At 37.4% G+C, this 24,111-nt stretch overlaps 1 protein-coding gene across 6 annotated transcripts in view; it reads left to right on the plus strand.

The window, feature by feature from the left end:
- Positions 1 to 24,111, plus strand: part of prkcz (protein kinase C, zeta) — a 116,634-nt gene that overhangs the window by 58,103 nt on the left and 34,420 nt on the right. For 5 of the 6 annotated variants that reach the window (XM_055167152.2, XM_055167153.2, XM_055167156.2 and 2 more), the window contains 4 exons: positions 12,521 to 12,652; positions 15,841 to 15,937; positions 18,787 to 18,845; positions 19,134 to 19,325. In XM_055167152.2, the coding sequence (XP_055023127.1) occupies positions 12,521 to 12,652; positions 15,841 to 15,937; positions 18,787 to 18,845; positions 19,134 to 19,325 (480 nt within the window). Of the gene's footprint in view, positions 1 to 7,241; positions 7,523 to 12,520; positions 12,653 to 15,840; positions 15,938 to 18,786; positions 18,846 to 19,133; positions 19,326 to 24,111 lie in introns of those variants that run through there. The other variant, XM_055167157.2, reaches the window with a different exon arrangement.

Consider the following 24,111-nt stretch of genomic DNA (forward strand, 5'->3'; position numbering starts at 1 on the left):
GTGATTTTGTTAACATGACAAAAAAGAACAAATTCAGCAACCTACAGTTAAGCAGCAATGAGAATCACTATATATAACTGTTACAAGAAAGTATATATTGGCGTAATACTAATTTATACTAAACTTACTTATACTAATTTATAATCAGTATTAGAGGTAGTGCCTGTTACTGTACCTGTAGTAGTAAATGTTTCTGTAGGTATCTGTACACGTAGTAGTGACTGTTACAACAAGCATTTGTTTTGTGGTAGAGAGTACCTGTCAGTACTGTAAAAGTGACTGTTACTGTACGTATCTGTAGCTGTAGCAGTGAATATTATGATAAGTATCTGTACCTGTAGAAGTGGCTGTTACTTTAATTATCTGTACCTGTAGTAGTGACTGTTAATGTAAGTATAAGTACATTTAGTTGTGATTGTTACAATAAGCATTTGTATATGTGGTTAGGACTGTTACGGCATTTGTACATGTAGTTGTGACTCTTACTAAAGATATCTGTACATGTAGTAGTTACTGTAAGTGTCAGTACCTTTAGTTGTGATTGTTACAAAAAGCATTTGTATATGTATTTATGTCAGGGTTTTGGTTCTATTAAGTTTGTTTTTATCATTGTTCATTTTTACTCTTTGTGTTTGTTACCCTTTATTAGTCACACCTGTGTTTAGTTAATCACTCATCATTAGTTACAGCTGTTTGTCATTATCATTTACCCTTTATTGTCTGCCCTAATGTGCCTGTCTATGGTCTGATCTCATCTGTATGTTACACTTGTCGTTGTGTTTGCTGTCTTTCGTGATTAAAGTCCTGTAAGTTTTTATAATCCTGCCTTTTGTCCTTTGTTTATGTTAGAGAACTGTGACAATTTAGGATTGTTATGGCATTTGTACAGTACCTGTAGTTGTGACTTTTGCTAAGTACCTGTAGTTGTGACTCTTACTAAATATATCTGTACCTGTAGTAGTGACTGTTACTGTAATTTTCTGTATCTGTAGTAGTGACGGTTACTGTAATTGTCTGTACCGGTAGTAATGACTGTTACTATAATTGTCTGTACATGTAGAAGGGACTGTTGCTGTAAGAATCAGTACCTGTAGTAATGACTGTTCCTGTAATTGTCTGTACCTGTAGAAGGGACTGTTATTGTAATTATTTGTACATGTAGTAGTGACTGTTACTGTAGGTATCAGAACCTGTAGTAGTGACTGTTACTGTAATTATCTGTACTTGTATTAGTGACTATTACTGTAATTGTCTGTACCTGTAGAAGGGACTGTTACTGTAATTGTCTGTACCTGTAGTAGTCACTGTTACAATAAGTATCTGCAGCTGTTGTAGTAACTGTTATTGGTAGAATCTGTACCTGTCCTTTAGAAGTGATTGTACCTGTAGGTATCGGTACCTGTAGTAGTGACTGTAATTGTCTGTACCTGTAGAAGGGACTGTTACTGTAATTGTCTGTACCTGTAGTAGCAACTGTTACTGTAGGTATCAGTACCTGTAGTAGTGACTGTTACTGTAATTATCTGTACCTGTAGTAGCAACTGTTACTGTTGGTATCAGTACCTGTAGTAGTGACTGTTACTGTAATTATCTGTACCTGTATTAGTGACTGTTACTGTAGATATCAGTATATGTAGTAGTGGCTGTTACTGTAATTATATGTACCTGTAGTAGCAGTGACTGTTACTGTAGGTATCAGTACCTGTAGTAGTGACTGTTACTGTAATTATATGTACATGTAGTAGCAGCGACTGTTACTGTAGGCATCAGTACCTGTAGTAGTGACTGGTACTGTAATTATCTGTCCCTATAAGTAGTGACTGTTACTGTAATTGTCTGCACCTGTAGCAGCGAATGTTACTGTAGGCATCAGTACCTGTAGTAGTGACTGGTACTGTAATTATCTGTCCCTATAAGTAGTGACTGTTACTGTAATTGTCTGCACCTGTAGTAGTGACTGTACTGTTGTAGTAACTGTTCTTGTGAGAATCTGTACCTGTCCTTTAGAAGTGACCGTACCTGTAGTAGTGACTGTTACTGTAATTTTCTGTATCTGTAGTAGTGACGGTTACTGTAATTGTCTGTACCTGTAGTAATGACTGTTGCTGTAAGAATCAGTACCTGTAGTAATGACTGTTCCTGTAATTGTCTGTACCTGTAGAAGGGACTGTTATTGTAATTATTTGTACATGTAGTAGTGACTGTTACTGTAGGTATCAGTACCTGTAGTAGTGACTGTTACTGTAGGTATCAGTACCTGTAGTAGTGACTGTTACTGTAATTATCTGTACCTGTATTAGTGACTGTTACTGTAGATATCAGTATATGTAGTAGTGGCTGTTACTGTAATTATATGTACCTGTAGTAGCAGCGACTGTTACTGTAGGTATCAGTACCTGTAGTAGTGACTGTTACTGTAATTATATGTACATGTAGTAGCAGCGACTGTTACTGTAGGCATCAGTACCTGTAGTAGTGACTGGTACTGTAATTATCTGTCCCTATAAGTAGTGACTGTTACTGTAATTGTCTGTACCTGTAGCAGCGAATGTTACTGTAGGCATCAGTACCTGTAGTAGTGACTGGTACTGTAATTATCTGTCCCTATAAGTAGTGACTGTTACTGTAATTGTCTGCACCTGTAGTAGTGACTGTACTGTTGTAGTAACTGTTCTTGTGAGAAACTGTACCTGTCCTTTAGAAGTGACCGTACCTGTAGTAGTGACTGTTACTGTAATTTTCTGTATCTGTAGTAGTGACGGTTACTGTAATTGTCTGTACCTGTAGTAATGACTGTTGCTGTAAGAATCAGTACCTGTAGTAATGACTGTTCCTGTAATTGTCTGTACCTGTAGAAGGGACTGTTATTGTAATTATTTGTACATGTAGTAGTGACTGTTACTGTAGGTATCAGTACCTGTAGTAGTGACTGTTACTGTACTTATCTGTACCTGTATTAGTGACTGTTACTGTAATTGTCTGTACCTGTAGAAGGGACTGTTACTGTAATTGTCTGTACCTGTAGAAGGGACTGTTACTGTAATTGTCTGTACCTGTAGTAGTGACTGTTACAATAAGTATCTGCAGCTGTTGTAGTAACTGTTATTGGTAGAATCTGTACCTGTCCTTTAGAAGTGATTGTACCTGTAGGTATCGGTACCTGTAGTAGTGACTGTAACTGTAATTGTCTGTACCTGTAGAAGGGACTGTTACTGTAATTGTCTGTACCTGTAGTAGCAACTGTTACTGTAGGTATCAGTACCTGTAGTAGTGACTGTTACTGTAATTATCTGTACCTGTAGTAGCAACTGTTACTGTAGGTATCAGTACCTGTAGTAGTGACTGTTACTGTAATTATCTGTACCTGTATTAGTGACTGTTACTGTAGATATCAGTATATGTAGTAGTGGCTGTTACTGTAATTATATGTACCTGTAGTAGCAGCGACTGTTACTGTAGGCATCAGTACCTGTAGTAGTGACTGTTACTGTAATTATATGTACATGTAGTAGCAGCGAATGTTACTGTAGGCATCAGTACCTGTAGTAGTGACTGGTACTGTAATTATCTGTCCCTATAAGTAGTGACTGTTACTGTAATTGTCTGTACCTGTAGTAGCGACTGTTACTGTAGGTATCAGTACCTGTAGCAGCAACTGTTACTGTAGGTATCTGTACATGTAGTACTAGGGACTGTTACTGTAATTATATGTACCTGTAGTAGCAGCGACTGTTACTGTAGGCATTAGTACCTGTAGTAGTGACTGGTACTGTAATTATCTGTACCTGTAGTAGTGACTGTTACTGTAATTGTCTGTACCTGTAGTAGTGACTGTTACTGTTATTATCGGTACCTGTAGCAGCAACTGTTACTGTAGGTATCAGTACCTGTAATACTAGTGACTGTTACTGTAATTATATGTACCTGTAGTAGTGACTGTTACTCTAGGTATCAGTACCTGTAGTAGCGACTGGTACTGTAATTATCTGTACCTATAGTAATGACTGTTACTGTAGGTATCAGTACCTGTAGTAGTGACTGGTACTGTAATTATCTGTACCTATAGTAGTGACTGTTACTGTATGTATCAGTACCTGTAGTATGTCACTGTAATTGTCTGTACCTGTAGAAGGCACCGTTTCTGTAAGTATCAGTACCTGTAGTAATGACTGTTACTGTAATTGTCTGTACCTGTAGTAGTGGCTGTTAATGTCAGTACCTTTAGTTGTGATTGTTACGATAAGCATTTGTATATGTGGTTAGGACTGTTATGGCATTTGTACCTGTAGTTGTGACTTTTGCTAAGTACCTGTAGTTACTCTTACTAAAGATATCTGTACCTGTAGTAGTGACTAGATATATGATATATGTAGTTATGATATATAGCTGGAGCTGTTGTACTGTAGTAACTGTTACTGTAAGTATCTGTACCTGTCCTGTAGAAATGACTGTTACTGTAAGTATAAGTACCTGTAGTAGTGACTGTTACTGTAATTATCTCTACCTATAGTAGTGACTATTACAGTAAATGACTGTACCTGTAGTTGTGACTGTTAGATAAGTATCTGCAGCTGTTGTAGTGACTGTTACAGTGAGTATCTATACTTGTTTTTCCTACAAAACTACAATTTACTAATTGGAGGTATCTGTACATGTAGTACTTTAGTAGTGACTGTTACCATAAGTATCTGTCCAATAAGAAAACGTCTTGCATTTATCAATCTGCTTGCCAGATTGATTCTGATAATATCTAGAGCGAGAATGAAACACATTATTGTATTGATTGTTAAAATACGAGTAAGATGAATGTCTTGTTATGCAACGATGCTCTGCATTCAATCAGATCTCAAGTGTTCATCTTAACGCAGACCTCTTTCTGCACAAATGTTCTATTGAACAGAACATGTGCCAGGAAACAAGAACGCCAGAACAACATGAAAGAACATCAGAGAGGGACAAACAGTGACACGGCAAAGAACGTGGGAGACATTGTTCTTTTTGCCTGGGCTATTTTTGAAAATGCCTTTTCCTTAGAAAAGTTTCAGTGCCCTTCAGCAGAGATAGAGAAGATGAGAGAAAACCACAGAGAGAAAAATAGGCTTAGAAAATGAGACAAGATGAGCACAGCGCTGTGGCACGATGCCCTCAAAAAACTCCTATTCGGCACTGCAGGTTGTGTGTCACATTAATGGGTGTAAATTACTTTTCTGTAATAAGTTAAATTATGTGTGACCAGGTTAGATTATGACAGAACAGCAGGATGACATCATCAAGTTCAGCATTACTATCTGTATCTGACCTTAAAGAGTCTAGTTTTTTTTTAAAGCAGATAAATTGACAGGCACTAATGCACATGCCAGACTGCTGACAGGACAAATGTCTGCTTAACCCAGATGTGCATTTCAGTCTTTAGTAAAACACATTTAAGCAGGCCTAATGGTAACTTTTCAAAAGCACAGTGTGTAATTTTTGCACCATTAGCAGATCTGAATAGATCTGCAAAAATGATGATTTTTTTAATACTTTAGTATACCTGCTGCATTATATACAGTATTATGTACAGTAGTATAGATGTAATGTGTGAATGGAACAAAGTATGCAAAATTTCATTATTCCTGAATGACCGACTACAAACACAAAATACTACATACTACAATGCAATGTGTTCAACTTGACCTTGCATTTTAAGCACGATATAAGATCTGGATTAATTATTTTATTTATTTAATCATTGTTTAAACAAACAGGGACTGTATTCAAAATACTGTAGTTAAATATGTTGTTCATCTTAGAAATGGCTTATTGTTTTCTATTTCTTCTTAAATGACAGTTCTGTCAAAATGTATTTACATCATAAATAAACTGTTTGGTTTTATTGTTATATTTGGTGAATATTAAGGTAACACTATACAATAAGGTTGTATCTAATACAGTGGCGGTCGGTGACTTCTTTTTTCGAGGGCGTTCGATGCGTTTTTCACATTATGTACAGTATGTAGCCATCATGTGTGTGGTTCGTAATTTCAAAATATGTGTTCTATGCGTCGAGTGGCCCTATGTGCATCACGTGTCTTGTCAAAATAAGTGCCTGCTGCAGACGCGTCTAAAGGGTTTATGATAAAAGAGACGCTTGCGTTTGCCAGATACTCACATAATCTCATGTCTAATGAGTTTAGTGTTAAGGGAGTGTCTTGAGTGTATTTTGTGAACGTGAGCGTCTCTTTTATCATAAATGGTTTTGACGCGTGTGCAGCAGGCACTTATTTAGACAAAACACGTGATGCACATGGTTCACATGACGCAACAAACACATATTTTGAAAACACGCCCAACACACATGACACTCCGAACACATATTTTGAATTTGCGCCCCTCGGATGAGCTGCCACTGATCTAATATGAACTTACAATGAACAATACTTGTACAGCATTTGTTAATGTTAATGTTCATTTCATCATTAATACAAACAGTATTTAAAATCAAAAGTTAACACATGAACAACTAAAAAAATTCTATTGCTCATTGTTAGTTTATGTTAACAAATACAATCTTATTGTAAAGTGTCACCAATATTCATTGTATACAAAAGTAACTTTTGTTATTTGGTCAGATTTCTCATTTTGAGGAACACATTTCTGTTCTGTGTCTTCCACTTCTTGCTCTCCTCTTTTTCTCTATAGAAACAGGGGATGGAGCAGAAGTAGGTCATGTTTCTTCCTCCCTCTAGTATTTCTTTAAGGATCTTACGCTTTCCATCTTCTATTTCTCTCATCTTCATCTCTTTCTGTCTTTTTATTTTTATGTCCTCTTTGGACAGACAGGGCAGGTATGGGGGAATGTTATAAAAGAGTCAATGGGTAAACTGTGTCAACCACCTAAAGAGGACCTATATGGTCCGATTCACAATTTTACATTTCCTTTGGTGTTACATTTACATTTTCTTATGTTTTTTTGAATAGATACCCCCTGACATGACACCACTAACCCTGTTATGGTTATGCCATCCAAACTAAATTATAGTTTTTATGCAAGAATCATTGTGTATTTGAAGTCACACAGCATTTTCTCAAACAATACAGTTGCATTTCAAAGCCTCTGAAAGTTTATTTTCCTATAACACAGTGGAATGTCAAAAACTTGTACTATGTATCGAGATTGTTTTCTCTTGACTGTGTTGTTTCTGGCTCCTTGATAAGAGGAACACTCTGGAGATTGTTTGCGTTTTAAATGAGAAGGAAGAGCAGAGTAGATTTACCTCAAATTTGTGTCAGGAGTTCGCAGAGATTAATTTATGATGTCATAAATAGTGAAAGCATAAACATTATACACGTAAACGCCTCATGACGTGCTGGAATGTAATCCAACGTCGTCGCCATATTGGTTGGGTCTTCTCTCTCTACGCTAGCACCAGAGTCAATCGAGTCAATGGAGAACGAGCAACTATGCCCGTATTTTGTGCAGCTTCAGTTGCAATAACCGGAGCAGTAATGATACCAGATCGCATGGGGTTACCTTTCACAGGTAAGATTGAACAATAATTTTGGTTATTTTACCAATTATAATATTATGTAATTGTAACTAATGTTACTTGGGTGTAACCAAACCGTGTGAAAATCCGGTGTTATGATTTTTGTAATTGGGGATACACCTTCCTCAGTAGAAATAAATGCAGGGGGGAGGCGCATTGGGTACTAGGGCTGAGTATTGGCAAGGGGCTCACAATTAGATACGTATCACGATGCATGGGTCATGATACAATGTATCACGATACGATACAATACGTTGCATGCTGTGATACACTGCAATACTTTTTCTTTTTAATTAAAAATGTTAAAAAAATAGTTTTTTTAAAGTCAAAGTGCTTCCACACGTCGGCTTGGAAAGCTGCAGGTGTTTTAAAAATTTCTGCCATTTTCTCATTCCCGCTAACTGCTGAGACATTAGCCGAATGGCCGTTTTTTACAGACAACTTGACAGCAATAACTACAGCAGTGGCGGAGAAGGTCGTTTGACGCACACAGAGGGATGGTTTCTAAAATATCAATAGTAGAGATTGAAATATCGATACACTATCGCAGCAACAAATTAAAACGATAGTTAGCTGTTTCGATATTTTTGCACAGCCCTATTTGGGACCCATCCAAGATGGCGGCCGCGCTGATAAGTCAGCTCCAATAGGCAGCTTCAGTCTATGAGGCGTCTACGTATATAATGTCTATGAGCACCTGTGATATGATAAGCAGACCAAAGACACAGCAAAAACAAAAATAGATTTTTTTTTAGATTCTGCAGTGTTTTAGTTTATACTCATTAATCTTGAGGCCAAAGGTCTTTATCTTTAATAACTGATTTGTTCATTTTTATATAGATATTAGATTACAAAAGAAGTAGGGCTACAAATGTACATTTCAAATTATTTGGACATGCGCAATACGATCATAAAGCTGTTTTGATAGTTACTGTTTTAATGTGAGAGAGGGGAGGTAATGCACTGAGATCATTTCCAAGCACTTCACTCATCTTTGCTCTTCTGAGGATGCGGTCAATAAAACAATCTCGTGTCTCTCATCTCTTAGCCAACTGACCTGCATTTTTAACAGTGTTGTTAAAGATAACAGATAGAAACAGAGATCCTTACACATTAAACTTAAAGGGGATATCCTTGTATTGTTATTGAAGAACACTTATAATGACTGTCTTTCTTTAAGTTATACTCAGGGTATTTTTTAATCCTTTATTGGACAGAAAAGTATATAAGGAAAGGACAGGAATGTACAGGGTGGAGAGATATGAAATGGGATATGGGATAGACAAAGAATCTCGTGGTGGAAATAAACGTGGGTCGCTGAATGCACATTTCTTACTTATTATTTATTGCACTTATTATGCATGGGTTCTTTTTCACATGTCTAACATGAAACAATGCATCATTTAAAATGGTTTGAAAAAACAATTTAATGTTTAATTAATGATCAAGGTGAACTGGGCATGGTGCTTCTAAATGTGTATTCTAAATGTGCAAGAAATATCCTGTTTTGATTATGTGTTTCTTTTAATCATCTATATACTGCAACACTTATTTTCATTTCTTTCTGTGTGCATTCATGCGTGCATTAGTTGTTCAGAGCTTCTGGCCAAAAGCCCTATCAAATGATTATAACTCAGTACGGTGTAAATGGAAATCCATATCGGCTATATTATCGGCTCTAGGACATTTGTGGTGAATCCTATAAACTCTGTAACAATGAGAATAATCCAGCACTGCTGTGCTTGGTGTCTGAAGCATTTGCCAAACTGAACAGAATTGCACTGTGTGTCTCTTATTCAATGCTTCTGTGTTTTTGTCACTTTTGATGAAAAATCACACCATTTTTCATCACCTTTCACCTGCAGCTTTTGAAGAACAAAACCCTCATTGTAAAGTGTTGAATGGCTCTAAGCAAGTCCTGTCCTGTCCTACTGTTCTGAGACCTGACAGTTGCCATCTGTCTTTGTCTGTGGGCTCTGGTATTTGTGGTTTACGTGGACATGTTAACAATTGTGTATAATGACGTGTGTAAAACAACATAAACATGGTTTATGAGAACACATGAAGTGTTGCTTAAAAACATTCCTACTGAAAAGACCAGGTAAAACCAGCCTAAGATGGTTGACTGGTTTAAGCTGGTCTCCTAGCCTGGTTTAAGCTGGTTAAGCATGTGTAGTAGGCTGGTTTTTAGCCACTTTTTTAGCTGGTTAAGCTAGTCTTATCTGGTTAGGCTGGAAGAACAGTTGGCCCACTAGCTAAAACCAGCTGACCCACCTGCGTGACCAGGCTGGAAGACCTTCTTAAATCAGCTTCTTCCATCTTAAAGAAACACTCCACTTTTTTGAAAATATGCCCATTTTCCAGCTCCCCTAGAGTTAAATATTTGATTTTTACGGTTTTGGAATCCATTCAGCCGAGTTTCGGGTCTGGCAGTACGACTTTTAGCATAGCTTAGCATAATTCATTGAATCTGAGTCCATTTAGCATCAAGGACTTTGCTGCCGTAACATGGCTGCAGGAGGCGCAATGATACTACGCAGTGCACTAAAATAGTCCACTTGGTAACTTTCAATAGCAGAGGACTATTTTCGGCTGCTGCGTAATATCACTGCGCCTCCCGCAGCCATGCCACGGCAGCAAAGTCCTTGATTATTACGGCAGAATGAGAGTATAGTCCCTAGCCATTTCGGCCTAGAAAATCACAATTTTTAATTTTCCGTCTGTCTTAGTACACGATGTAACTACAGAAGTCAAGTTTTAAATAGGAAAAATATCCAAACTTTTTGGTAATTTTTAGCGTGATGCTAATGGTCTAATCGGATTCAATGGATTGTGCTAAGCTATGCTAAAAGTGGTACCGCCAGACCCGGAGATCAGCTGAATGGATTCCAAAACGGTAAAAATCAAATGTTTAGCTCTAGGTGAGCTGGAAAATGAGCACATTTTCCAAGAAGTGGAGTGTCCCTTTAAAATGGCTAAGACCAGACAACCAACATAGCCAAGCTGGTTTAAGCTGGTGGGCCAGCTTTTCTTCCTTCCTGACCAGCTAGGACAAGCTAAAAGTGTCCAATACCCCTGTTAAACTTTTCAGGGCTTTTTAGTAGATATCCGAAATAGTAATTTTTTAAAGTTTCCTGTGAGGGTTGGGTAAGGGGCTAGAATATACAGTTTGTACAGTATAGAAGTTATTATGTCTATGGGGAGTCCCAGTAAATCAGATATACAAGTGCATATGCGTGCGTGCGTGCGTGCGTGCGTGCGTGCGTGCGTGCGTGTGTGTGTGTGTGTGTGTGTGTGTGTGTGTGCTTCAGCCTGGGAGTTATTGGGTTATGGCCTTCACTCTGATGGAGACAATCGCTGCCATTCTATAGAGATTCACAGATAATGTCACTTTGAATGGCCTCTGGTCCTTATAATTATCATCAGTGTCCCACTTATGGCTTAGGCGTGTGTGATTGGAAACTTTTGAAAGATATGAATGGCTTTGAATTAGACTTCTGCATGTTTTATTCCCTCTATTCAAAACAGACAGAGAGATAAAGAGGCTTATGAAAAATACAGAGGCAGGCAGTAGAGAGGAGGAGGAGGATATGAGTGTGTGTTGTGTGCATGCATTTGACATAAACGTTTGATCCTCTCTCTCTTGAGCTTTTTTGCTCCTTATTAAAAATCGTGAGTTGCAAAAAGGATACAGATTCATCTGCAAAAATTTTGCATTAGATTTTAATTAGTCTCTGGTCAGTATTAACCATTGCTTTTCCATACTTTGGGATGTACAGAGTCACGCGTACAGATGTTACATTGTTTATTAGTACATGTTAACGATATGCAAAAGGGTACATACCACAAAGTAACGATGACGCGAGTTATCGTCTCCAACATAAATCTCTTTTCTTGGACTACAGCAAACACACGGATTGTAGGCAACAGTTTACTTCCTGGGATTGGTGATGTAGTCAAGACCGGCATTATCATATTCCTTCGCCTGCAAGTTAACTTGTGTTAGCAACTGAATCTTTCAAACATGGTAAGGAGCGTCACGTTTCCGGCTGACGTCAGGCAAAACACAGCTGGCCAATCAGGGATACAGAGTTTTTCAAATCCGTGCGTTTCAGGAAGAGAGTTAAATCTGGAGCTCCAAAAATGTACGGTATGTGGAAAATAATGTTTTTTTAACCATAAACCACGCAAAGACTTTGTATTATACCATATACACAAAATAAAATTGGTTTTTAGCAATGAAATAGGTGCTCTTTAAATAAAGGCATTATAAATGCGGTTTGTGCTATTTTCCAGACAGATTTTTGAGCATTAACCTCCATTACATAAACCAAACACCTAACAAAGCAAAGAGGCGAATGTAGGTCACTCACTACTGAAGGCTTTATAGATGGCAGAGAAATCACTACAGCAGGTTAATATCTTCTCATGTTGTGAAGAAGTGCTGTTTGAATCTCAGTAGCACAAAGCTATAAAACGCAGTCAAGGAGCATGAAGGAAACATGTCAGGTGTCAACAAGATGAGTATTGTGTACAAACAGCTCATCTCTGAGAGTTTGTCGATGGTAATAGACAAAATGTTCAGATATCTACAAAAAGATGAGATGACACTTGAAGTGCTTTTCTGTATTGGATATATTAGCATATTTTTATTAAAAAATTTCCATACATGCAGTGAAGTTCTGTTGTTAGAGAGCCCCCTGGTGGACAGTTTAATATATTCGTTTTTATTCTCTTTTGGTAGTGTCCATTAACTCCAGTGCTGTATTGTTTCTTTTTAAAGATAACTTTTCAGTTTTGTACATTTTTTATTAATTTTTTTTGCTTATTTTGTCAGTGTGCCTGTTAAAAGTTATTATTTACTTTTCAAATACTTGTATACTTTTTATCTAATTTTTTTCCTAAACAGTAAAGATCCTCTCACCTGCTACTGTTTTGACTATAGATAACAGGCTTCAATATTCATGTCTCTTTCTGTCTGTCTCTGTCAGAAAGCGTATTGTGGCCACTGCAGTGAGAGGATATGGGGACTGGGGCGTCAGGGGTACAAGTGTATCAACTGCAAGCTACTGGTCCATAAACGCTGTCACAAGCTCGTCCCTCTGACCTGTCAAAGGCATATGGTGAGTCAACTGTTAACATATGTAAAAAATGTATTTACATAAATGTATCATTTTTAATTCTGGTGAAGTCGCCACCAAACCATAGAGAAGTAAATATTTTACTTGCAAAATATGAATAATAAACAAATGATCTTGTCTTTTCTTCTTGTTAATAAATCATGTTCTTACATGTTGAAACCTTTTTCATCACAATATAGTCTTTTTGACATGTTTGACACTTTGAAATGTGCCTTTCTTAGTTCTCCAAATTGTTGTTGAAGTCGATTCCAGTGTTTGGAAGATCGACCTTGTGGAATTTGTCAGATGATAATGCTATCTGTGTCAGTATTGAACTGTACCAAAGAGAATTCACAAATGTTGAAATAACAACCCTAAATCTTCCGTTTAAAACGTTCAAATTCTTACGTTTTTTATACACTAAACATCAAACTTGACAAACATGACAAAATTTAAATATGGACTGCTGGTCTGTTTATAGGTCATCAAAATTCCAGTCAGCATAGATGATTCAGTATAACAACATAAACAGTCGGCTTTTGTGGAAAACACGTAACTTCCGGTAAACTCCCTTAAGAATAAATAACAACAAAGTCCTTTTAAATTAGTTTATTGATATAACAAGCAAATAAACAACACGTAGATTTGCTAGAAAACCAAAACATTTGTTATTTTCAACGAGGTATTTGTTCAAGAGTTCAGTTTAGCAACTAGTCAGATCATTAAACAAACAGAAACCGGAAGTAAACAGGGTTCCCACGGGTCCTTGAAATCCTTGAAAGTTTGTGAATCTGGGGGGGGGGGGGAATCAAGGGCCTGGGAAGTTTTTGAAAATATACATACATAGATACAGTTCATTGAAAGTGCTTGAATCTATTTTATGCAAGAAGTTTTCTGCAAAAAAATCTATATTATTCCCTGTGTAGTGTAGGATAATATCATAAAAATTCTAGATTTTTTAAGCACACGTACTAAACTTTTAGCTTTAAATGCTTATAACGCTTATGTATGCAAATGTTGATTCATACCAAAATGATTTTTTGCATAGTTGTGTTTGACACATGAAAACGTCTTGGGGTGACGTATGTAACTGTTGTTCCCTGAGAAGGGAACCAGACGCTGCATCTCCCTTTCCATACTTCCTGCATCCCTGTAACACCGTCTTTGGCAATATTTCAGATAGTGATATACTTCATGGCTCCTGCGTCACCCTGTCTTTGTCGTTAAGTCTCACCATTGCTTGAATTTGATATACACATTCAGACGCACTTACCCTTGGAGGCATCTCCAAAGTGTCACCGCAGTGACACAGCGCGAGTTCCCTCGAAAGGGAACTGTAACAATGTATCTTAAAAGGTAACACAATGTAACCTTGCTCTCACTTGAAATGTGGGAACACATTTAGTCCTTGAATTTGAGGGTATTGGACCTGGAAAGTCCTTTAAAGGTCGTTGAATTTGAAGTTAACTAAGGTGTGAGAACCCTGAGTAAAGTTCCAACCAAACGGGTAGTCGCGACACCGCACGTGCGTCCGATGAAACTATATACAGTCTATATATACAGTATATGTGACCCTGGACCACAAAACCTTAATTTGCATGAGTATACGTATATGGTCAAAATTCATTAGTATAAATAAGTAAAGATCATGATCAATGAAAATATTTTGTATTATATATAGTGGAAAGCTTATTTAGATTTCAGATGATGTATAAAATGAACCTTATATGATCAAAAAATGTACCCTTATGAGTGGTTTTGAAAAACATGTAACAATGTATAGGTGGGTTTCAAAAGTGGCGGCCGGTGACTTCATTTTTTTTGAGGGCGCACGATGCAAAGTTCTTCACAACATGTATGTAGCCCATCATGTGTGTGGTTCGTCATTTCAAAATATATGTTTGGCGTGTCGAGTGATCCTATGTGCATCACGTGTCTTGTCAAAATAAGTACCTGCTACAGACGTGTCTAAAGGGTTTATGATAAAAGAGACGCTCGCGTTTGCCAGATACTTGCATAATCTCATGTGTAATCAGAGTTTACTGTTAAGGGAGTGTCTTGAGTGTATTTTGTCTCTTTTATCATAAACGGTTTTGACGCGTAAGCAGCAGGCACTTATTTTGACAAAACACGGGATGCACATGGTTTACATGACGCAACAAACACATATTTTGAAAACACGAGCAACACACGACACTCCGAACACATATTTTGAATTTGCGCCCCTCGGAAGAACAGGCACGAGCCGCCACTGAGTTTCAAACCTTTAGATCTTCTATAATATGAAAATAATGTAGGATAAGACCACCAAGATTCAAATAAAGCTGTACATTTTTACCCTTTATTATTTGAGTGGAGAATAAATGTTTTAGAGGTGGAAAAGTCAATATACAGTATTTTGACATTGTTGAATTGCATAGTGCTTAAGGTCAGATACTCAGTGCAATAGAAATATACAGTACTATGCAAAGTCTTAAGCCACCATCACCACCTTTGTTGTTTAAGCAAAGTTTTAATGTCCATCCATATTTATTTTTCACTCTTTTTATTAAGATACAAACAGAAAATACAGAAAATATGTACACAAAATTAAAAACAAAACAATTTTCGGAACTAAATGTCTTCTTTAGGCATCGGCCAGTATTTAGTGTGACTTCTCTTGGCACCAAACACATCTTGAGCTTTTTTGAGGAGACTGAAGTCCTGAAGTCATTCGATTAGAATTGGAAATTAGGATTTCATATCAGTTAGGTTTAAGAGGTCCTGAAGCTGTCCGCTATTGCTCAAGTGGAAGGGGAGTTTACCCTAAATACTTCACACTTTAGCTTATACTTTTAAACTGTTTTTAATACTATATTCACATTTATTGTATTTTCTGGTTCTATTCTAATAAAGAGACTGAGAAATAATTATATATGATCACTATACAATTGCAAAAACAACAAATCTAATGGTATCATGGTGGCCTAAAACTTTTGCACAGTACTGTATATTTCTACCACAAAATTTATTTTGATCTGAATAGAATACATTTACTATATTAAATGTAAAAGCACTGATTTGGATGTTCACTGCTGCATTGTGCTGGAAGATTAAAATTGGAATTGTTCGTAAGAATAACATGAAATGAGGAATCGTGTGCTAAGGAAACTTTAATACTTTCTCTTTGTCTGTCTCTGCCTCTTCTTCAGGATCCAGTCATGCCATCGCAGGAGCCGTTGGTAGACGATGAGAAAAGTGGTGAGGAAGTGGAGCTCCCCCCTGAGGACCCTGAGGAAACAGACGCAAGTAGGTCTCCACTGTTGTTTTTGTACGGGTATTTGGGTCATTCTCTCCTCCTGCTGACTGCGGATGGATATTGTAGTGCGTCAGGTGTGAGTAATGTCACGTTGACCCAGTTGAGAGAGAGAGAGAGAGAGAGAGAGAGAGAGAGAGAGAGAGAGAGAGGCCAGTGTAGTCCAGTCTGTGGCTCCCCCTGCTGAGATCTGATGACATTACACACACCACATTTCTCTTAGAATAGACAGTGTTTCTTTTAAAGGGCATATATTGTCCGATTCACGATTTAACATTTCCTTTGATGTGTAAGTGTGTATTAGTACATCACTGATTCTTGAAACTTTGGCAAAAACATATCCCACTAAGAAAAGTGCTAATTCTGTTGGAAATTAATAACATTTTCATGAAGAAAAAGAATCAATGTTATAATCAGGGGGTCCTTTGCACATATGTAAGGTTGTTTTATAGGTTTATTTTTATTTTTTATTAATTTAATGATTATTTGCTGGCCCATTGCCTACAAAATCAGCTGTCCTCGGTCAACTTGATAAAAAAAGCCAAAAGTAATAATTAAATTGAATAATATATTTACCGCATGAAAGGGTACATTGTAATATGTATTAAAAACTACAAACAGTGAGTTTTGAACAACATTTACTATTACTATTTACTATTTGTGATTGCTCAAAATGTGTCCCACATATTCGTCACCACCGTCAGATATTTATAAAAAGAAATAAAATCAGACAACTACAGGGTCAACTGCATTCCTGAGGACCCCATTTTCAAACCTTCAGCTCTTTTGCATGCTTCAAGATCACTCAAGCTCCTGTATGTTTGCTATTTTCTCTTAAACTTGCTCATATTTTTGGACACTGTCTGTGACAACCATAACATGTCAACACCGTCATCTTTGTAAAAAAATATTAGATTAGATTATGAAATAAATGTATAATTTTTAAGAAGAGGTCTGAAGTAGCTAACAACCGAGGGGAAACAAGATGGCTAATGTGAACTATATTAGGTTTTTGTCACCACCGTCAGATGTCACCACCGTCACGTTTTCTGTCTTTTTTTTCGGGTTTTATGTATTTTAGGAAGTTATGATTTGATTTTTTTTATCACAGTGCTCAGGATTGTTATTTTTTGGACCAAATATTTACATAAAGTTTAAGCAAGAAGCCATTGACTTGAGTGGTTTACATTTTGGAATAATGAGGCCAATGTCACCACCGTCAGATTAGTGTCACCACCGTTACTTTTTCTATTTAGGCTTAAAGTAAACGTTGTATGAGTAATAGCTGGAAAAACGCCTATTTTATGAAAAAAATACAAACAGGGGAGGTTGCACCAGTAAATTGCTGAACAGCCAAGACCTTGGTCTATAATGATATACCTTCAGATTTTGTAATTTAACTACCTTTTTTTTTTATTTAAACCTGTTTTATCCAAATTCCCAAGAATCACTAACATGTTAAAGGAATAGTCTACTCATTTTCAATATTAAACTATGTTATTACCTTAACTAAGAATTGTTGATACATCCCTCTATCATCTGTGTGCGTGCACGTAAGCGCTGGAGCGCGCTGCGACACTTCGATAGCATGTAGCTTAGGCGTAATAGCACTTTTGGGAGTACTTCGACTCGCCTGAAAAGTCCGCTCCCCTTCTCCCGCTCATAATGGGAGAGGGAGGGTGTTACTGCGCCGAGTCGAAGTACTCCCATAAGTGCTATTACGCCATACAATATAGTTCCTTTTTTAAATCCGCTTAGAAAAGCGCTACGTTTTATTTTGTACCACCAAACTTGCTCGTATAACTACTCGTCTTAAATAGGAAAAACGTTGATGTGTTTCGTCACTTCTAACTTTATCTCTGTTTGATACCATTGAATGAATGGGGCTAAGCTAAATGCTATCGATGTGTCGCAGCGCGCTCCAGCGCTTACGTGCACGCACACAGATGATAGAGGGATGTATCAACAATTCTTAGTTAAGGTAATAACATAGTTTAATATTGAAAATGAGTAGACTATTCCTTTAACGATATGCAAAAGGTACAAACCCCAAGGTAAACGATAATGCGAATTATCGTCTCCAATGTAAAGCTCTTTTCTTGGACTACAACAAACACACGAATTGTAGGCAATAGTTTACGTCCTGGGATTGGTGATGTAGACAAGACTGACATTATCATAATTCCTCCCGCTTCGGCCTGTAAGTTAATTCCTGTTAGCATTGCATGTGACCGAATCTTTCAAACATGGTAAGGAGCGTCACATTTCCGGTATTCAGGCCAATCACAACGTACAGATTAGCTGGTCAATCAGGGACACACCGTTTTTTTAAAGCGATGAGTTTTGTACAAAATCTGTGCGTTTCAGGAAGAGAGTGAAATCTGGAGCTACAAAAATGTACGGTATGTGGGAAAAAATGTGTTTTTAACCATAAACCACGCAAACACATTGTGTTATACCAAATATACAAAATAACATTGTTTTTTAGTAATGAAATAGCACTTTAAATCAACTGTGGCTCTAATGCTACGTACACACCAAGCGCAGGGCATCGCGTTACTCGCTCCAGATTACTCGCGAGATTTAACTTCGTGTCATGTGAATTTTTCCCTTGAGGTCAATATTTTCAACTTGGGCTAAGACGCATTTGAGGCAAATAGCGCGTGTTTTCACGGTAAACGCACCCCCATGTCGCGTCATTCGCATCGCTCCACGCGAAGACACGTCTGATTGCATCTTTGCATTGACTTTGTATGTAAACTACGCGCAAATATATATATATATATATATTTTTTTTTAAGTTTATAAAGGTCTAACCTATTTTATCTATTCTCTCTGTCAGTTCCACTCCCTTTCTTAGCGCACAACCGGAAAGTAGAGAAAGCTGAAGATGACGCAGAGGTAAGAAACAGATTGTCTTTAATGGGAAACAGATACGTCCCAACCTCATGCTGTGTCTATAATGGAATGTGCTTACATGAAATAAAATACATTTTTACAGTAAGATTCATCTTAAATGTCAATTCTTTACTTTTTTATATCCATCCCTGCTCTAGTAAGGCGTTTTGTTTAGCGATTTAGACTTCAAACATCATCCCATGAATGCAGATTCAGCTTTTAAGCATGTGTAAAAGAAATGTTGTAGTTTAGCACAAGATATATTAACCTTGTGGATTTCTCTGTCTGTAGGATCTTAAGGTGGTGGTAGATGGTCTCGAGGGCATTCAGATCTCTCAGGGATCTCTTGGCCTGGGAGACTTTGACATGATCCGGGTCATTGGCAGGGGCAGTTATGCTAAAGTGCTGCTGGTCAGACTGAAGAAGAATGAACAGATTTATGCCATGAAGGTGGTGAAGAAAGAGCTGGTCCATGATGATGAGGTAACAGACTGTTGCCATGGTGATTATGCTCTATGTTCATACAATTATACTTTATAATAACTGTTTGTTCTGGATTGAGATTTTTATTACATTCCTGGACAAGTATTCAAGTGCTTTACATCACTGCTGATGTTGCAGTAAAAGTTTCCTGTAGTGTTTATTTATATATTACCAGCAGAGGGTGCTGTTGGATTGTGGTCATTTTAAACTGTTTGCTACAGTAAATTCTCCGTCTTTACGACCTTGTACTTCAGTGGTTTCCACAAGCCCATTTGTAGTACAGATAATATGAAATTTTTGTTGGTTTTCTTAATAACATTTATAGGAGCCAAATTAAACTAATAATAAATGATTATTTATTAAAGCAACAGCCATAATTATTTATTATTTTATTTATATACAGGAGGATATTTTAGATACCTTGACCCAAAGTAACAATATTTAACTCATAACCACAATGGTGAAGTGTATGCCTACAGCCTTTTGGTTATCAGCCCAGTACAGTATTATATTGGAGGTGATTATGTTTTGTATGCGTTTATGCATATAGTGTAACCATAGTCTCTTCTTGCTCTCACCCAGCCATAGATGTTTCACAGTTATTAGAAATGATACAATATTGTATACTATATAAAGACACAGCTATCATACTATAGATAATCTCCTGACCTTGGTTGGTCTGCTGCTTCCTAAAGAACACAAGATCTCTAATTCCCTCTGAAAAATGCTGCCAAGACCACCACTAGGAACCATAAGAATCACCCACGTATTTGAGGCTTCAAAGCTCCCATTGTAATGGTCTGCTAAAATGATTGCTTTGATTGTGTAAATGTGTGGTAGATTGCAAGTTTATTCTAGTAGAGGGAATTCATTAAGAATACACTGATGATGACTGAATGATGACATCATTTATTTGCAAAAGCTGTCTGTGTTGATTCAGTGATTCGCGTAATAAATTATGCAAACACGGTCAGAAAAACTGGCCAAAAAATCATCACAAAAATTACATCTTTGCACCTAAAGAGTTCATATTAGTAACTCAGAGGTACATATAGGTACCAAAGATGCATATTTGTACCTCAAATTGGTACCAAATTTGAGTCGGTGACGCATGATAAGAAATGTATCACGGTAGAGTTTTTTATGTTTTAATGAGGTTTAATAAGGTTAAAATCTTTAATACCATAGAAATGTTCATAATTCTCACAAAAACCTTATACAAGAATAAAAAAAAGATAAAAACAAACAAAACTCAAGCTTTCTGAAGATAAACAGTCAATGATAAAGAAATGATAATAAGTAATTATGTATGTATGTATGTATATATTTTTTATTTAAGGTAGAAAAGTGATTTAGTCAAGAGCAGTGAGAGATTTTCTCTTAATGCTGTTTGATAAACATGAGTGACAGACAGGAGCAAAATTAGTTAACTTCCCCTTTAATGCTGCGTTTACACCAACCGCGTTTGAAGCGTCAAAATCGCGTCTACTGTGCCTATTTTGCCGCTTGAACAGTTTGAATGCATTCGCGCGTCTAGAGCGAAGTAGACGGGCGGAAAAAGCAAGCATTTGACGCGCGTCAGAGGCAAACTCCGCTTCTTGTGGGAGGGGCAAGTGCTATGCGGTTGTCTGTTTGAAAGATGGCTGATGTTGATTGTGCATTTATTGAGAGAGTTACTGTTTTGTATTTGGTCACCTTACTATAGGGGGAAAATTAATGCAGTTGGTCGATAAACGTCACATGAGTCAAAAGTGAAATGTGTATTTACAACTTACCTGTCCTCACTGACACTCTTCCAAGCGAGGTCCTTTTTATTCATGTCTCTATAGAAATAAGAACTTGTGTCGTATAGCGCCGGACGACTGCTTTGGACAATATCAAGCGTTCCTTCAGGTTGAATGAGTGACTCCGTGCGGGGCTGCCGCCACAGCAGCAAGCAGGCTCCTGATTGGTTAACGCAGCACGAAAATCCGCCAAAGTTCAAAATTTTCAACTCTGGGTCAGCCGCAAATTTGCGTCAAATGCAAAATGCACAAAATACACCATTCGTGCGTACCGTGCCAGACCCTCAATTCGCTCCATGAGGCGGAATCGCGTCTTCCGCGCTGCGCCAAACGCCTCATTCGCGCCGCGAGACCTCCAGACGCACGTCAAAACGTCTTCACATTGACTTAACATTTAAATCACTCGCGTTTCACGCCTCTACCGCGACTGGTGTAAACGCAGCATAAGACCGGATCCAATATACTGTTACACATGTGTTTTCTCTTTTAGCTGTTCACTTTCTCTTAAGCCCTAAATTGTCGTGTTTATGAGGATACTTGCAAAGACGCAAATTTTGATGCATATTCGTATCTAAGGCAAATAAAGCAGGAAAAATGCTCACAAGCTTAATGAACAGCGGTTGTGCGATTTGCGCGCTCCTTACACACAGAAAGAGCGCACGCATATAGATCTGTTTTTTGTTTTTCAATGGCTTAAATTAAATTGTTTTAAAACTGCAGTGCTTGAATACGTGTACAAACGTTACGTTTTCGTGACCACGCGCACCGGAGCGTGACGTGGGCGCATAACCTCGATAGTCCAAAAACTCTACCGGTTGACAAATTTCTACCAGTTAAACATGTCTATGGGTTTATCGCCCACCCCTACTACCAAATGTATACATATCAACCCAAGAGTTGCCACAACAGTGAATACACCCAAAAAAGTACGATTTCATAATTTGCAGTTTGGTTAAATAATATCCCTGCTGAAAAAAACCACTACAGAAAATTCTAATGGTTTTATTGGTTTTATTGGGAATTTTATTGGTTCTAATGGAATATGGCCCAAAACACACTACAGTTTATTGGTTTGTGTTGGTCTCTAATGGTATGTATTGGTTCTATGCATTGGTTCTAATGGAATATGGCCCAAAAACACACTACAGTGTAGTGGTTTTAATGGTAAAAGCTAATGGTTCCTATTGGTATTTTAATGGAAACCATTAGAATTTTCTGTAATGGTTTTTTTTTCAGCAGGAATAGAACAAATCTGCACAAAAAGCAATGAGAATGGTATTTTAAATACTCGTTGCACAGTACTATTTCAGCACTTCCCGATTTTAGTTTTACCGGATTGCATGTTAGTGAATAACAGCAAGATTTGCACTGAAAAATGCTGCGAAATAAAGCGGTACAAGTATTTACTGAATTCATTAGCTAATCCTAATCTCGCTTGAGCTTTCTCTATCCTTCTCTCTCTCTCTAACATGAAACCTGATCTGTGTGAACAAGGTTCAAACAAGAAGACAAACCGAATTGTACTGCTATTCAACGTTATGTAAACTCTTTACAGTAAAAGCTTTTGTGTTTGTGTAAACTTGGCTCGCGCAGAAACACAAAGCCACACACGGCTGCCGGCAAATGCACACGAATGAAGTTCATGAACCCCAGCATGTGGAGCAAAGGTCCTTTCAGAGTGACAGAGAGATGCAATTGACCTCTGAATAGGCACAAACTAATGATTTCTAGGAAAGCAGCCGTTGCTGTAAAGAGTTGTTTTCATTTTTGTACATTACAATGTACTGTGTGTATGTTCAGCATTTACCATTCACATTTGGGAGTCCCCTATGGGATGTAACTTAAACTAATTGAAAGCTTTTGAGTTTCAAGGCTTTTTTATGCTTAAAATAGGGGATTTCATACATTGAATTGCATTGTGCTATGCTGCTTAGTAAGTGCAAAAGTCGCTAAACGCCACCTAGTTTCATTTGAAATCCACTTAATCCTAGCATCAGGCCATTCATTAAAAGGATAGTTCACCCAAAAATGAAAATAATGTCATTAATGACTCACCCTTATGTTGTTTCAAACTCGTAAGACCTCCGTTCATCTTTGGAACACAGCTTAAGATGTTTTATATTTTGTCCAAGAGCTTGTTGACCATTCATTGAAAATCTATACGGTATACTGTCCATGTCCAGAAAGGTAATAAGGTCATTTTACATTCGTAAAAACCTCATCAAGGTAGTCCATGTGACATCAGTGGGTCAATTCGAATAAATACGTTTTGGTCCAAAAAATAACAAAAATTACGACTATTCAGCATTGTCTTCTCTTCAGCGTCTGTTGTGAAGCGCATGCGCGAGACTAAAGTCGTGTTATTGTAGTGATGCGGATGACGTGTTATCTGATGCGCCCCAGCTGTTTTTTTGTTTTTTGTGCACCCGGGCTTCGTTTACAGTCTGAGGGAGACGCACGCTGTAAGTTTGAAAAAAAACTTTGCAAACATGTCAGAGAATAACACGTCATCCGTGTCACTGCAGTCACGTGACTTTAGTCCCGCGCATGCGCTTCACAACAGACACGAAAGAGAAGACAATGGTGAATAAAGTCATAATTTTTGTTATTTTTGGACCAAAATGTATTTTCGATGCTTCAACACATTCTAATTGACCCACTGATGTCACATGGACTACTTTGATGATGTTTTTACGAATGTAAAATGACCGTGGATCACATTCAAATATGCGTCCCTTGTGATTACTTGGACCTGAATACAACCTAAATTTGGCAGCCACATGCATCACAAAGCCCCTTAATGTGTCGTGCAGTTCCTTAATTTTTACATTTTGAATTCTGACTTTTATCATTTGCAATGTTTCTAGTTGCATCTTTAGTGATTTTGCAACTGTTTATTATGTCTTTTCGAAAAAAGTTGATTTTTTGTTAGAAGTTTGCATGCACTTAGAGGGTTTTGCAGTGAAAGTCAGTCAAATTAGTTAAATACCAATTTTTCTAGT

This window comes from Misgurnus anguillicaudatus, chromosome 5 (assembly GCF_027580225.2).
Source record: "Misgurnus anguillicaudatus chromosome 5, ASM2758022v2, whole genome shotgun sequence".
Lineage (NCBI taxonomy): Eukaryota > Metazoa > Chordata > Actinopteri > Cypriniformes > Cobitidae > Misgurnus > Misgurnus anguillicaudatus.